Below are 16,841 nucleotides of genomic sequence, written 5' to 3' on the forward strand. Positions count from 1 at the left end.
CAGTTGTAGCAGGCCTTAGGGATTCGTGTGACAAACGCAAGCACCAAAGGCACACCTAGTGGAGGAACGTCACAGACATCTGCTTGCAACTATCGCTACAAGTCTTAAATCCAGTAGTCTTTGGAGGTGAAATCCCTTGAACACAGGAAACAAAATTAAAGAAAAAAGTGAACAACAAAGAGGAGCAGATTTCCAGATCTACATTTGAAGATGAGGAAATAAAGGAACCAGCCAGAACAGAATGGCGTCACAGATGCCACCAGTTGCCAGCATGAAGTGCACTGCTTTGAATTTTCCAGATCCAGTCTGGCACCTGGGGATATTCACAAGGAGAGGAATCTGCAGTTAGAAGTATTCAACAGAATGAGTCAGTTTCTTTATCTATAAAAAAAACTGAACACTATCTGTCTATCGAGATCGCTGACATTTGCCATGTCTGAGCGAGAAAGTGGCAGTCGCTGACTTCCCTAAAGACACGCTGCCCACAGGCAGCCCAGTGTGGTTCATCTATCCTGCCCTACCAGCTTCCAAAAGAGAAGTCATCTGTGGCACAGGTCCCTTTCCATCGAGATCACCATACCGGCCTCACCAGTGCCTAAGAACAGCCGAGCACGAGCTGTCAGTGTCCCCGAGCTCAGCCCAACAAACAGATCTCAGTACGGGTGCCTACAGTGAGGGAGGCACAGCTTCGCTTATCTCCTGGATGTGGTTTGCCACGGCATTCTGGTCGCCACCTCGGTACCCCCAACAGGCACTGCATACGGAGAACAGCAAGACCTAAAGGACCCACTTTACATGGCCTCAAGGGTGGTTAGGCCCACCTGAAAGGCCCAGACAGCCCAGCCATAAACTCACCCGAAACGCTTTTTGCAAAGCGCTTCTTGCCTAATTGCATACAACTGTGCTAACTCCTCGGGCAAGGCCATAAATCCCTAAATAGAAGTGTGCAGATGGTTCCAACGGTTTACTGATCCATTGCTGGGGAACTCACTGAGTCCCTGCAGGACGGTAGAGTCCTGTCTAGAAGCACACAGGTGCTTCTAGAGTAAACTGATTATAGAACTCATCTAGTTTTGCCACATATGAGCCTTCCTTTGTTTTGTTACCTATGAGCCTTCCTTTCAGTCTGCATAATTTGCAAAGTATTTATTAGTACATGTCATTTTGGTCATGTCGTAATGCACAATACAGAAAGTTATTTATATATACACCTGTGTGAAGTCTCATGTGTGGTGTATTCAATGTGTTACTGTGCAAGTGTGTTGTGCAAATGCTTCACACTAATGAGAATCCTGCCTGCTCTGCACCAAGCTACCAGAGGGTGAGCACAGGTTATCCTTGGAGTGTAACTGACTTGCACTGACTAGAGTTGTGGATTCTGCCTGGCTTAGGTGCATACCCTAGCCAAACCGAAACTCCAATTCTAACAGGGAGATTACCTGAACGACACCCTAGTGTAGTTCCAATTAGCATGGATGGAATAATGGGCTAACCAATAGCGGATTTGAGGAGTACCAAATTAAGAATGTAAGACCAAAGGCTAGTCTCGCCAGATAGGGCACCACATATCCAAGAAAGAATTTGCTGATTGTGCCATCAAGCTCTGCAACTTCTCGATTCTCTGCTCTGGCCCCCTGTTAGGGGCCTTTGTGCTCCTCTTTCTACTACTTTCCATTATTTAGGTTCTACTTTGAAGCCAATCTTATACTTAGCCTTTATGTAACACGATCTCATGTTTTTACTTTTGATCTCAAAACAAATTCAGAACATTTTTCAGTTCCTTGACAGAAGTCATCACACTAGTCATTAATGCTCTCAGCCACTCCCATATTGATTACCAGAACACATGACTTCTACCACCCCCGAAAAATCACTGAAACATCTTGGATTCAAAATGTGACATTTGTTTGATTTGCAAAGTACTTAAATACCAAAATATTTCTCTTCTTTGAACCAATTATATATGCATTCAGCACCATGATGTTTTTCAACAATTTCCTGGCGGCTAAATCCGAATGCTTGAAATCTAACAACCTATTTCTTCTGAAGGTTCCTAGAACTAAAACGGACTTATTTGGTGACTGAGCTTACTCAGTGGCTTCTGCAGGAGTCTTGAATTCATTACTTCTGGTTTGGTCATTACTGACTTCACTTAAACTACCACAACTATAACCGACACATTTGGACTTAAGTATCCTTCCTCGATTCATATGTTGAATCGTCCCATGCCAAAATGGGAATCCCAAGCACTTTACAATTTAAGAATATAACATTAACATGCCTGAAGGCTTTAAAAAAGTTTACTTGTACTTTCAAAGAACAAATATGAAAGAGTAAAGAAGACTTGGGGGAATTGAGAAGTGGGTAGAAGGGATAATGCTTGAGAGCCTATAAAAGACACCAACAGTGGAGAACGGTAGTTACATATAGGATTTGCTAATAAAGAAAGTCCGTTTGGTACTATGCACAGCACATCATGTCCCAGCTAGATCCTTGTTACAGAAAGAACCATGCATATATCCACACCAACCCCAGGCAAACTCTCCTCCCAACTCCTGTTGCTATGAGATATCCAAAGTTATCCCCTCTCTGAAGGGTCACCTGGGGAACCAACAGGCCTGCATAGCTAGCGTCTCTCCTAATAAACATTCTTGCCTATATCCTAGTTCAGCCACGAGGTGCCAATATAAGCCCAAGACAATGCCCATTATCAAAGCACAAAGTTGTATTATTCATGTAAAATATATAAGCCAGTGAAGACAATAACAATTTTTTGAGCCATGTTGAATTTAGCACACGTAAAAACTGTCATAAACTAAACACTGGATTTAAAGTAGTGACATTTTAATGAAAGGAAAATACAACAGAAGATAAAGCAAGCAGCAAAGGTTACTTACAAATGAACATGTGAACTGCATATACTCGACATAGGCCTTCTTGATATCTGGTTTAAATGTTTCTTCCATGGCCGATAACCTTAAAAAAGCAGAAATGAATGCACATGAGAAGTGGGTATAGGTAAGTCTCAAGCCAGTTGTTAGGTCTCAGCCTGCGATGGCTGCGCTTGCGCAGTCTCGCTGGGGAGACTTAATGAGATAGAGAGAACATCAGTAGCGAGGTTAAGCCCCACCCCTCTTCTACATTAGCTGGCCTCCTAAACGGTGGCCAGCCATTGGAGAAGAGGTCCTAGTGACGTTTTTCTTTCTCTTTAAGCCCCGTCATTTTCAGATTGACTTCCCCGGTTTACTGGTGGCGTAAAAGGTTTCTTATCTTCTTTATGGGTCCAGATGGCCCCATAAAGAAGATAAGAAACCTTTTATCCCAGCAGAAAGTCGGGCTGCCCAGTCATAAAAAGGACGGGGCTTAGAGACAAATGGCGAGCGCTTGTTCTTTTAACCTGTGCCTCATTTTACATGAAGATACCTGAAGGTGAAATAATGAAAAAGCAACAGAATGTTTTTATTTTCTTAACCACGCCGTTGACCCCAATCCCCTCTGCGCACACCCACTGGTCTAGGATTCCAATTAATTACACGGATATGTACAGTGTTAAACCAACCCTGATGCAAGTGATGGTTTTATTATAAAATGCACTCTTGAAAAATGACCAATATAGGGTGTATTGGCTGACCTGTTCCTGCCAGCCAGTCACCACCAGACTGCTTTCTGACATCATGGGGTGAGAGCCTTTGTGCTCTCGGAGGTCAGTCAGAAACAAAGCATGCTCTGAGTGGAGGTGCTTCTCACCTCCCCCTAGCAGGAACAGCAACACTTGGCGGTGAGCCGCAAAGGCTCTCACAATGTATTATGCTGATTGGGGCAGCTCCAACTAGTGGAGATGTGTCTAGCCCCCCTGGCCGTCCCCCGGACCTAGCCCCATTTTTCGGGCTGCAGGACAGGAGGGAAAATTAGTAAGCAGAGAAGGAATGTCCACCTTGCCTGGAACACCCTTAGGGTCGCCCGGAACCGAGGTGAACCCCTTTCTTAAAAATTCTCCTTCTTGGTTTGGAGAATTAGGCCCAACAGGAATAAGGATAGGGATGTGCCCCTCTCCCCAAAGGGAGGCTGCACTCAAAGGGTGTAGTTACACTAGGGGACAGTAGGGACTGCCCCGACCTCAATAAGAAGAAGAGGAGGAGGAGGAGGAAGAGAGAAGAAGAGGAATGGCACAGAAGATGACAACGGACTTGGCCCGAGCCCTAGCGGCCTGTCTCCTGCTTGAAGGACCCTGCTCGTAGAAACCGGTGTGTCCTGCAGCCAGCAACCTCTAAGAACCCCGGAGACCTGAGTTGCCTTCGATAAAAACTCTTTACTCCCGTGGACACTCCATTGATCTCTAAATGGCACTTAATGCTTTCTTTGCACCCGGCCGCCCCTGTGGCGCTGGCAGTGCAGCTTTGATGTGATTTGGTGGCCTTTCAGTGCTGACCTCAACCCCCAGGGCCTGGGTCCCTGAACCGCGGGCACTTACCTGCTACTGGTGCCTCTAAGGTGCCCCCAGTTCCCATAAGCTAACATTGGGCCTAGGGACCTCTGCACCCAGAAGCCCCAGTGCCGCTGGTGGTGCAGTAACTACCTTGGTCTGACCCTCGCCCTGTGTTGGTCAAACCACCCGAAGACTGAACTTGTAAGTCAAGGGCTTACCTGAAAAGTACTTACCTGTCTTTCCTCCCATAGGATTGCAGTGGGTTTTCTCTGTATTTCAATAAGTGTGGATTATGAGAATAATACAAAGTATCTCTTTGACACTGAAAAGTATTTCATGCAGCTTTATTTTTAACTGTTTATTGATAGTATTGCAATTCTGAAAAGCTTAATCACTTGTAACTGAGTTCCACTTGGTTCTTAAAATAAAAGTAAATAAAGTAATACTTTTGTAAACATTGGCCTGTGGTTAGTCATTGAGTTTGAGTTCCTATCCAGTATGCGTGGGCACAACAAATGCATTCGCACTACCCCCTCTGATAAGCCTAACTGCTCAGTCCAGCTACCACTAAATTGAGAAGAAGGTATTATCTACTTTTTTGGACACTTTTAAGGCTGTATTAGTTTTAAAAGTATAATTTGTAAATTGCAATTGTCTTCCTCTTTTGTAGGTGGGGGTTTAGCATGTGCCTCTAAAGTCGCTCCTGAAACCTCTATTAAACCCGCCGATTTAGTAGTAATTATTCCCCATTATCCCACCACACAACATTCACTACAAAGTAGTTTACTAACATTGCGGAAATCTCCAGAAACACAAGACAAGAGGCGAAAGTCTTCAGCCACGTTTGTGAATTGCATTTTTGTAGTACGTGAGGAGTATTACTTTAAGTACTAAAAAATGCAGTTTGGGAATTCTGTCCAAAGCCAATAATGGAGGTACTGGCAATCAGCCAGCTCGCACTACTACAGGCGACTGTAATCTAAGTAAAAACAGCTCAAACCACATATCGATTTCCGGCGCCAGCTCAGCATTATGTGACTCTGGGCATAGCTCACTCGCCTGGATACCTTTAGGGGTGATAAGTTCGCGCTTTACAAATGGGTAATGTATCTATTTATTTTTGCAACACAGAAGAGTAGGGTGGTGTCAAGGGCGCAGAATAGTAACACTGCGCCTTGAGACCCTCTGGGTATGTAGTGCGCTATATAAATTCTATGACTTGACTTGACTTATAATGAAACGTCCAACGCTGGTATCAGCGGTATGATGACCAAAGACACGTAGAGCATTAGAGGTGCATTTCTCAACTCCCCCCTCTTCTTTCCCCTAATTCACTGGTGGACTAAATTTGACTCAAGCTTAAACTCGAGTTACTTGCAAAGAAGACTCTTAGTTGCACCTATGTTTTTTTGCAACCTGTCGAGAAGAACGGTCTAGTTTTGTGGTATAAGAGAAAAGGTATTTTAACACTAACACTGAAGTGAGCCACTGGGTAGACATGAAGTAAACAAAATGTGAAAGAAACTTACTTTGGGGGCACAATAACCGAATATAGAGTTATCCATCTACAAGCGGGGACACCGTTTTCACGTTTTCCGATTTTTGAGTAGGGAGACATAAAAGCCACAACCTTAACAGCGACTAGTAAGTGCAGTGCGCGATGTCATTAAACAGGCCAAATACGTCAACGTTTCTGAACGAGGTGGCATCCTCCCGAACACTTACCTGCCGCCTGTAGACAAAGAGCATTACAAATACAAATGCTTTGCTTCAAGTTGTACCCAACTTGGCTAGAAAGAAACACTATCTCGCTGCCTTCAACAAGCGAGCAGTGGTCTTTGCTCACGCTGATTGGTTAGTGAAACATTCGACCCGCCCCGGAAAAGAGCGCCACGCTGCTAACCCGGAAACGACCGGTGAGACCCAGCCGCCCGTGGACCAGGATTGTTAGCCTGCCTGCGCCCAGGCTGATGTCACTTTTGATAAAAATGTTGTTGGCTTTGCTCACGCTTATCAGTACATTGCAGTACTATGAGCTCTTTGGAAAAAAAAAGAAAACTTAGATACGACTTTGTTTTGTGCCTAGAACGAAGCGCATAGAGTCTCGTCCTTGGAATTGCGTTTTAGCTGTAGTTGATTATAGTGGTAGAAGTGGGCGGGGACGGAAGGGCACGGCGTGCCCCTACTTAAAAAAAATATTCTAGTCAGCTCCCCTACTTCTGTCTTCCAATAAAAGCATCCCGGGACGGCATGAATATTTCTACTTTAAAACAATATCTTTTTCATATAGCTTCCTGCTGCGGCTCGCACTTCTCTTGACTCCAGAGGCTGCAGCCACCCCTTCTCTCAGACCGAGGGCAGGCCCATTGTCATTGCGATTGAGGCTGATTACCCCCTTTCGAATGACAATGCGCCCGCCCTGCCTTTAGCATATCGTGTGTCAGTTAGATCTTAGTTAGTGATTTCCGAGAAGCTTTCCCTCATTCGATTTTTTGGGAGGAGGTGAGGATCTTAGAAACTTTTACTACTGGTAGCCTGGCCCGGTTCTAGCCAAACAGGAGCCTTGGCCCTAGAAGTGAGGGCTTGAAGGCAGGCGTGCAACGCACAGGTCGTGTGTGTCAGCCCGGGCTGAGACAGCTTACCGGGCAAACACACACAGACCGTTTTAGAGATGATTGTAGCGGCACCCGAGTACTTCACAGGTCTTTAAAGACCATTTAAATGTTAACGGAGGCTTTGTTTATTTTTTCACCCCTTCATCTCTGCATGGTGATAGGCGACAAATCCTTTCTTTGACAATGATAACCTTTGGTAACCTTTACCTACTGTCCTGCTGCGTTGATAATTCTTGAACTATGCAGTGCAGGAGAAAAGAAGTTTGTTTATTCCTAGTCACCTTTCCTGACCCCTGAAGCGGCTTATCACATCAGGCTGTGACACAAAGGTGAGTAATTTAGTAGGTAAGAAAATGTGTTACTACATTTTTTTTCTTTTTAAAATCTGCACAGGCCCAGCAGGACACATACTTCATGTGTGCTTAATTTAAACAGTTTTTATCATTATCATGGCCAATGCAGGACAGCAATAAGACAATACAAAATGCCCAGATAACGCTGGTGATTAATGATCCTTCTGGAGAGCAATCATTTGTCTGTTAATAGTTTTTAAATGCAGATGAACTGTATTTTATGTGGATAGCTCAGTGGGTTACTGCCTTTGTCACAGAGATCCTTGTGTTACTTGCAGTTCAGAAGTTACAATCCTAACATAGGACAGTGACCAATGAACCAAAGAGCTGCATACAAACATTAATGGTATAGTGAGAACTTTGATTTTTTTGTTGGCGGATGGAGGGTGGTAGTGAGGGAGTCTGAGGAGGAGGTCATGTGGAGGGCTGCAGAGAGATGAGGGGTACTGGTAGAGGGTGGTAGTGAGGGAAATCCAGGGAAGAGGTCATGACGTGGAGGGAGGAGCTAGGGAGAGATGAGGGGCACTGATGGAGGGTGGTAGTGAGGGAGTCTGAGGAGGAGGTCATGAGTGGGGGGGCTACAGAGAGATGAGGGGCACTCGTGGCAGTTAGGGAATCTGAGGAAGAGGTCATGGGGTGGAGGGAGGAGCTAGGGAGAGATGAGGGGCACTGATGGAGGGTGGTAGTGAGGGAGTCTGAGGAGGAGGTCATTAGATGGGGGCTACAGAGAGATGAGGGGCACTCGTGGAGGGTGGCAGTGAGGGAATCTGAGGAAGAGGTCATGGGGTGGAGGGAGGAGCTAATGAGCGATGAAGGACACTGATGGAGGGTGGTAGTGAGGGAGTCTGAGGAGGAGGTCATGAGGGGGAGGGGCTACAGAGAGATGAGGGACACTGGTGGAGGGTGGCACTGAGGGAATCCGAGGAGGAGGTCATAAGGGGGAGGGGCTATGGGGAGATGAGGGGCGCGTGTGGCAGTGAGGGAATCCGAGGAAGAGGTCAATAGGGGGCCATGGAGGGATGAGGGGCACTGTTGGAAGGTGGTAGTAAAGGTATTTGCTGAGAAAGAGGTTATTGGTGCGGCGCCAAAAAAGACTTTCGCATCAGCGCTAAAGCCGGCCCTGTCATGGCCTTTCTGTTTTTGTTTATTTAATTAGCAGTTGGGCCATAAGGACTACTGTGGAACATACTTTAAAGTGCCTGCTAATTATATTTACTGCTATATTCAATGTTTTATGTATGAAGGTGATTTTACTAATGTGGGAGACAGACAGATGGAGGGAGGGAGACAGACAGATGGCGGGAGGGAGGGAGACGGAGGGAGGGAGACAGAGAGAGGGAGGAGGGAGACAGACAGGGAGGAGGGAGACAGACAGAGGGAGGAGGGAGACAAAGAGAGGGAGACAGAGGAAGGGAGGGGGAGACAGAGGAAGGGAGGAGGAGACCGGAAGGGAAGGGGAGACAGAGGAAGGGAGGGGGACAGAGAGAGGGAGACAGAGAGAGGGAGACAGAGAGAGGGAGACAGAGGGAGGGGGACAGAGGAACGGAGACAGAGGAAGGGAGACAAAGGAAGTCAGGGGGCGACAGAGGAAGGGAGGGGGAGACAGAGGAAGGGAGAGGGACAGAGACAGAGGGAGACAGGGGGAGGGAGACAGGGGGAGGGAGACAGGGGGAGGGAGACAGGGAGGGAGACAGAGGGAGGGAGAGGGAGACAGGAGACAGAGGGAGGGAGATGGGGAGGGAGTGAGACAAAGGGAGACGGGGAGGGAGTGAGACAAAGGGAGACAGAGAGGGAGAGAGAGGGAGTGAGAAGGATTGAGACAGTCAGAGTGAGTGAGACCGGGAGGGAGGGAGGAGGAGAGAGAGAGTTAGAGAGAGGGAGGGAGACCGAGAGAGAGATAGAGAAAGAGAGAGAGAGAGATGTGTGTACTGGGTCTGGTGGCTCAGTGGACGAAGGCGTCCACTGCAGGGACCTTTGATCAACCTCATGGTCACAGTTTTTTTTGTTGCTCTAGCCCCGTCCCCCTCCCCCACTGACCCTGCCCCCACCGTTGCAGCCCTCGGACACAAACCACACCGTAAATTTGGCCCCCGAGAGAAAGTTTGTGAGTACCCATGCCCTAACCAGAGTACTGCGGGGACTTTGCCCCCTTGTGTAATTTGTCAATGTTGTACACAGAGTGAACAGGGCAGGAGCAGTGATGGGACAAAAGAGGCGACAGGAAAGGAGAGGTGATGGGGCAGGAAAGGTGACCGGGCAGGAGAAGTAATAGGCAGGAGTAGTGACGGGGCAGGAGAAGTGATAGGGAAGGAGAGGTGATTAGGCATGAGCAGGAGCGATAACCGGGCAGGTGCAGTGAACGGATAGGGGCAGTGAACGGATAGGAGCAGTAAACGGGGCAGGAGAACTGATGGGACAGGAGAAGTGATGGGGCAGGAGGGGTGGTCGTTCAGGAGTGCTGACCAGACAGGATCAGTGAACAGGCAGGAGCTGTGAATGGGCAGAAGCGGTGATGGGGCAGGAAAAGTGACGGGTAGGAAAAGTGATGGGGCAGGACCAGTGACTGGGCAGGAGAGGTGACTGGGCAGGAGAGGTGACCGGGCAGGAGAGGTGACGGGGCAGGAGAAGTGACGGGGCAGGAGAAGTGACGGGGCAGGAGAAGTGACGGGGCAGGAGAGGTGACTGGGCAGGAGAGGTGACTGGGCAGGAGAGGTGACTGGGCAGGAGAGGTGACCGGGCAGGAGTGGTGACCGGGCAGGAGTGGTGACCGGGCAGGAGTGGTGACCGGGCAGGAGTGGTGACGGGCAGGAGAGGTGACGGGGCAGAAGCAGTGATTGGGCAGGAGCAGTGACTGGGCAGGAGCAGTAGACCGACAGGAGCGGTGAACGGACAGAAGCGGTGAACGGACCGGACAGGTGAACGGACAGGAGCGGTGAACCAAAAACGATGGATTTAGGGTCAGATCTCTGTACTTGGGTGAATGTATGACATTATTTTGCATTCTGTCCATCAGTATTTTTTTTTTGCTTTTGTCACCCCGAGTGGGACGGGTATGCCCAGACTTGGGTCCCGTGCTCTCCATGCCACTGGAGTCAAGCTATCCTGGCTGATGAAGGGTGAAACCCCATAACCGGTCCTAGGATGCTTGTTTCCAGTCCAGGAGGACCTGGCTTGGCAGTTCGGGCTGGACTGTTCCCATTGTGCCCAGGATCAAGACTGATTTCATATGGCTGGGTACAAACTGGAATGACATGGTGAGCAAAAAAACGATTGATTTAGGCCCAGATTTCTGTACTGGGGTGAATGTATGACATTGTTCTGCATTCTGTCCACCAGTTCTTCTTTTTGCTATATTATGATTGAGCAGCCAGTTGGCTGACATGAATATGATGGAGCCTTTGTGGGTTTCCGTGAGTCTAGATTTTCCTGAAGTGTCCTTTTCTCTTCTAAGCCCTGCTTAACACATGTGTACAGGAGGAGCCCTGTATTCATGTCCTCAATGTTTGAGACAAAAAATACTCATGGATTTCTGAACAATGAGAGTAAAAGCATTATTAAGGTAACATGTTGTTCCTGCTTATATTTTGCACGCTTTACATAACTCTGTATTCCGTATGAGTGTTTGCTTTTTTCTGAATTAAACCTCAAATAAACATGTTTATATTGAATTAAATAACGTTATAAGCTGTAACTGGTCAGTGAAATGCTAAACATACTAAAAATTGGTATGTTTTGCTATTTCAAGCCACGCCCCTGACTCCGCCCACTGATCCAATCTTCGTTATTCCCGCCCCCCGATTCTCCACCCACAGTTCCCCTACTTTTTTTTCCCCACTTCGACCACTTTATAGCACTTACTAGTGTTTTAATTGGGGGAAATGAAGTGCTGGTGCTCATCCAATTGACTGGGGAGGGGAGAGGTAGACTGGTTTAGGGGCAGGGTTTTGGGGCGGAATGTGGGGTTGGCATGTGTAATAGCTGCCAAGTCTCCAGAATAATTTAAAATTTGCTAACATTCGTGCCAAGAATTTTCAATTCTATTAAGGACAGGAGGTGAGGATTATGCTTTTCTCAATTTCTTTACTGGAGACAGCAGCCAATGAAAACACAGTAAAGAAAACAAAAAACTACACTTCCCATGAGCACATAGTAGCCATAGAGTACATAGAAGGTATAAATATAGTCATAGAGGTTCCAACTTCCTCTTTCTTTGTCCAGAACCAAGAGAATATTAGAAAGTCAAAATCCATTAAGAACGTCCAAAGGAAAAGTCATCATCCATATGAAGGGACGAAGGCACCTCCCAAAGCCAAAGGAACAGAAGAAGACCCATGAAGAGCAGGAACTCACAGCATATCTCATTTAAGGTCGGAGCCTGAAGGAAATAAAACAGAGCCGTAAAGGCCATTCCAAAGGATAGAGTACAAAATTCACAATAGGGCGGGAAAAAAGTCATATAATAAGAACATTAAAGTATAGCAACATGCATACTTAATCCAATGCATAAAATGTCAATAAGGGTGGGATAATCCTCGCCTCCTGTCCTTAATAGAATTGAAAATTCTTGGCACGAATGTTAGCAAATTTTAAATTCTATGTCAGGACGGAGGCTCCGATTATGCTTGTTCAAAGCTGTCCACCACAACAGAGGCAACATCAACAATAGGTTTAAAATAAAACGTTTTGAAAATAGATTCCGAAGACCAATCAGCGGCCTTCATGATATCCTGGAGGCCAACCCCCAAGGAAAAAGCCTTTGAAGCCATAGCTCCCTAAGCAGAATGGGCCCCAAAGACAGAAATGTCAATGCCTGCTTCCAACATAAACCAGCGTACCCAACGTGCCAAGGTCGCGGGAGATACAGGCTTGAAAGGCTTTTGCAAAGCTATAAGCAGTTGACCCTGCAAATCATGACGAAAAGGTGTAGTACACACCTCATAATCCTTAATGCACTGTACCACACACAGTTTGGGATTGTGTGGAAAAGAAGGATAAGACACAGAAGTTGTGTTAGTCTTAGTACGGCGAGAAATGGAAAATGAAACACCCTCCGGTGAAAAAGTGCGACCGGCAAGGTCCAGAGCACGGACATCTGACACTCGCTTGCATGACAATAGGCATAACAACATTGTCAATTTTGCGGACAATTGTTTTCGAGAAAGTAATGAATTATCAGGCCAGGAATTCAATAAGCGCAAAACCACAGAGACATCCCATAATGTAACATACTTAGGGCAAGGAGGTTTTACCATCCGGATGCCTCTGAGTAATTTGGAAACCAAAGGATGTTCCCCAATAGGCTTACCATCTACTGGAATGTGACCAGCCGAAATAGCAGAACGAAAGTTATTCACAGTTCTGTATGCCAAACCAGAAGAAGCAAGGAAATTAAGTACTAAGGTGACATCTGCCGAAGAGGGATCCACTGACCTTTCAGTACACCAATCACACCACCGTTTCCAAGCTGACGCATAACGTTTGTGGGTGTTGGGGGCCCAAGCTTCACCGATAAATCGGGCAGCGTCTGAAGAAAGGCCTGCGATTTGCCAGCGTCCCCCGAAATCCGCCACGCAACAAGACGGAGATGACCCGACAGAATGAGAGGGTGGGGCTGCAGAAGAGGGTCCAGCAACAGGTTCCACCTGTTGGGGAGAAGGAGCGGCGGAGAGCAACTCATCTCCAGAAGAACTGGAAACCACACCTTAGCCCTCCAAAGAGGAGTGATGAGAATCAGATCCGAGAGGAAATGTCTCGTGCGGGCCAGAACCCTGAGAATCATCATGAAGGGGGGAAACGCATAGCACAGGAGAGGAGGCCAAGACTGGAGAAAGGCATCCGTGGCTAAGGCCTCCGGATCCGGCCGCCAACTGTAAAACAGTGGAAGTTGACTGTTCAGGCGAGAAGCAAAGAGGTCCAAGTGGCATTGGCCCCAAAACCGGGTCAAGGACCGAAACACCCGAGGGTGGAGACGCCAGTCGCTGAAATCCCGGAGATGACAGGAATTCCAATCCGCAATCAGATTGTCGCGACCTGGAAGGTATTCGGCAATAATCGTGATCTGGCGCTGCAAGCATAGATGCCAAAAATCCTTGGTGATCTCTGAAAGGAGTTTGGATTTCGTGCCCCCAAGTTTGTTGACATACCTCACCGCTGAGATGTTGTCCATGTGGAGGAGAATGCAACAGTTCGTCGCCTGACGGGAAAGACAGCGGATCGCAAAAGAGCCCGCAAGAAGCTCTAGACAATTGATGTGGAGGGACAACTCCTCCTGGGACCAACGGCCTCCTGTCGTCAGAGAACCGCACCGGGCTCCCCATCCCCAAAGACTCGCATCAGACTCGATAATAATGTCCTCCCATTGTTTGCGCCGTATCCAAATTCTTAAAATGGGCCTGGTTGATTCGCCTAAAAAGACTGTCCATATCGATTTAATTCCTTTTTTAAACTAATTTATTCTGATTAATCGTTATTTTTTACTTGTGATTTTAATGTACAGTCTCTTTCTTACGATGTGCTGTTTTATATATTTTTGTGTAATGCTTTTATGATATATGCATATCGAAATAAAGCAATCAACCAGCAACCAGCAATAATGTCTGGAGTCTTCCCAAACAGTGCACGACCGTTCCAAGACTCCATGTGGTCCAGCCACCATAACATCTCCCAACGAGCGTCTTCTGAAAGGGGAATGAGATCTGAGTAACGAAGGCCCTTCTGAAGATGCCTGATCTTGAGACGCTGAAGAGCTCGATAATGTAAGGGACCCAGAAATATGGCTTGGATTGAAGAGGACAACAGACCCAAGATCCGAGCCACGGTCCGTAAAGATACCAATTCTGTGGACAGGACCATGCGTAATTCGCGTTTGATCGCTCTGATCTTCTGACCTGGAAGAAGAAGTTGACAGGCTAGCGAATCGATGCGGAACCCGAGAAAGTCCATCTTCTGCGAGGGTTGAAAATCTGACTTCAGTGGATTGACAAGAAACCCCAGAGACTGTAAGAGTTCTATGAACCATTGTAAATGAAGTTGCAGAAGAAAAGGGCAATGTGCCATCAAAAGAATGTCGTCTAGATAGACAATCAAACGGACTCCTCTTGCTCGCAAAGATTCCATCACTGGTCTCATGAGCTTCGTAAAGCACCATGGAGCAGAAGAAAGACCGAAGGGGAGAACAGTGTACTCGAACCATTTCCCCAACCACCGAAACTGAAGGAAGCGACGGTGGGGAGCATAGATCGGGACAGACAGATAGGCATCTTTCAGGTCCAAACGGACCATCCAGTCCCCTTCTTGAAGAAGGTCTCGAAGAAGATGGATACCCTCCATCTTGAAATGACGATAGACAATGCCGCCGTTGAACTCTTTGAGGTTGAGGACCAAACGGGAACCTCCCCCTTTTTTCTCCACTAGAAAAATGTTGCTGACAAAGCCATCTGGATGACGGGAAGAAGGAACGATGGCACCTTTCGCCAGAAGAGACTCGACTTCTTCGGAGATGAAGTCCTGATCTCGTTGGGAAAAAACAAGGGGTAAAGGAAGGCGGTGCTGGAGAGGACGTTCGTAGAACTCTAGTTTGAAACCTTGCACCGTCTCCAACACCCAAGCATCGCTGGAGATTTGCTGCCAATTGTGGAGAAAACATTTCAGTCTGCCCCCCAAAACAACTTCGGATGCCAGAATCAAGCTCACCTGAGTTGGAGGAATCTTGACGTCCTCCTTGGGCACCTCCATAGCCGCCTTTGCCATAGTTGTTTCTGCCTTTCCGTGAAGGATAGAATCTTGTCTTTCCAGAGCCATAGTTGTCCTGGGCTCCTCCTCTCTGGGACTGGCCCCCTCGCTGAGAAGGTTGATTACCTCCCTGGCCGGACGAACGTCCCCTTCGTCCGGCCCGTCCGAACGTCCCCTTCGTCCGGCCCGTCCGAAAACCGGACGGAAGGCACGACGCAGGTTTGACTGCGCCTTGTCAAGGCCACTAAACGTCGCCACAAAGTTTGTTAAGTCTTTTAGAAAGGGTGGACCATAGAGAAATCCCTGAGCTAAGGGACCAGATTCGGAAGAGGCAAGATCCGTTAATTTAGGGTCCAATTTCATTAGAATGGAGCGACGGCGCTCGCAGGACAGGGCACAATTAGCATTACCTAAAATGCAGATGGCTCTCTGAGACCATCCTGCCAACTCATCGGGATCAATCATAGAGTTTGAATTTTTTGCAGAGTATGCCAAGTCCAAAATCTTGGTCAAAGGACCTAATAGATCAAGTAATTTGTCCTGGCAGGACCTCCACGACCTATCCAGACCTTTCTTTGGATCTTTAGCATATTTGCGCATGTTAGTCACCATTGAAGGATCAACTTCGGTAGTCTCCGCCAACTTATCCACCAGGTCTGGACGGGGACACTCAGAGCGCAATCTGGCGCAAACATCTTTTTCAAAGGGATGACGAATATGTGCTTGTACATATTCGGTAACTTCTGGTGAGGGGAGCCAGGCCGATGAATTTGGATGAACAATGTCATCCGGATCAAAGGTTGAGACCTGTGGGATGGATGGAGCATCCACGAAATGCTCTTTGCGAGCTTTCTTTTTGGGTGGCGGAGCCATAGGATCTGAAGATGAGTCAGTGGAAGTAGAGTCCTCAGTCACAGTGGAAACTTAGTGCGTCTGAAAAAACGAGGCAGACCTCTTAGAAGTCTTGGAAGTGGATAAATCCTTAGCCAATTTAACGAAATCCGCCTTATGGGGACTTTTTGGTGACTTCTTGGAACGACCTGAAGAAGGTAGCCAACCTTGCTGAGTTGCATATTCTGCCAAATGCCTTTTAAGAGGGGCTATAGCCTGATACAATGCTTGGTCCATGTATTCGGCACCCTCAGAGCCTGCGGGCTCATCCCCAGCATAATAGAATGCCTCTTCATCCTCGTAATATTCTGCCATTTCGACCTTCAAAAAGGTAGTATGCCCAAGAGGAGAAGTGAAATATCTATACCCAAAGGGCACTTCAGGGGGAGTGATAACCCCAAAGCAAGCCAAGAACAGGCACTAACCCGTCAAAAAATAGTCAAATGTGGAGGGAGGGCTTGCTGACACACTCTAGGCAAAGCCTCTGCAATTATTTTACAACCCCAGGTCTTCGTAATACACTAGGGCCTCAGGGGCCTAATGACAGGCGAAAGGGCAAAGGCTGAGAAGCCAATTAATTCAACTCCAAAGAGAGAACTCAAGCGCTTTACCGTCCTGTCAGAAATCTTCACAGGAACGATGAGCGCAGTACCACCGCCGACCGCCAGACGATACAGCCGATGCACTGCGCATGCGCCGAGAATGCCCGACGAAAATGGGAGACGCGCGAGAAGACGCGCGTCTCTCAGCCCCACTCCCGCTCCACGAAACACTAAATACAGGCGCAAACAGCAAGCCTGCAACGGAGGAGGAACACACGCCCCC

At 47.5% G+C, this 16,841-nt stretch overlaps 1 protein-coding gene across 3 annotated transcripts in view; it reads right to left on the bottom strand.

The window, feature by feature from the left end:
- Positions 1 to 6,283, bottom strand: part of LOC144772494 (E3 ubiquitin-protein ligase TTC3-like) — a 1,119,388-nt gene extending 1,113,105 nt beyond the window's left edge. For 2 of the 3 annotated variants that reach the window (XM_078656861.1, XM_078656859.1), the window contains exons 1-2: positions 6,152 to 6,259; positions 2,898 to 2,976 (exon numbers count right to left, since the gene is read on the bottom strand). In XM_078656861.1, the coding sequence (XP_078512987.1) occupies positions 2,898 to 2,966 (69 nt within the window). In that variant the 5' untranslated portion in view covers positions 2,967 to 2,976; positions 6,152 to 6,259. Of the gene's footprint in view, positions 1 to 2,897; positions 2,977 to 6,151 lie in introns of all 3 variants that reach the window. The other variant, XM_078656860.1, reaches the window with a different exon arrangement.
- Positions 6,284 to 16,841: the final 10,558 nt, after the last annotated feature.

The sequence above is a fragment of the Lissotriton helveticus genome, chromosome 8 (assembly GCF_964261635.1).
Source record: "Lissotriton helveticus chromosome 8, aLisHel1.1, whole genome shotgun sequence".
In the NCBI taxonomy this organism is placed as follows: Eukaryota; Metazoa; Chordata; class Amphibia; order Caudata; family Salamandridae; genus Lissotriton; species Lissotriton helveticus.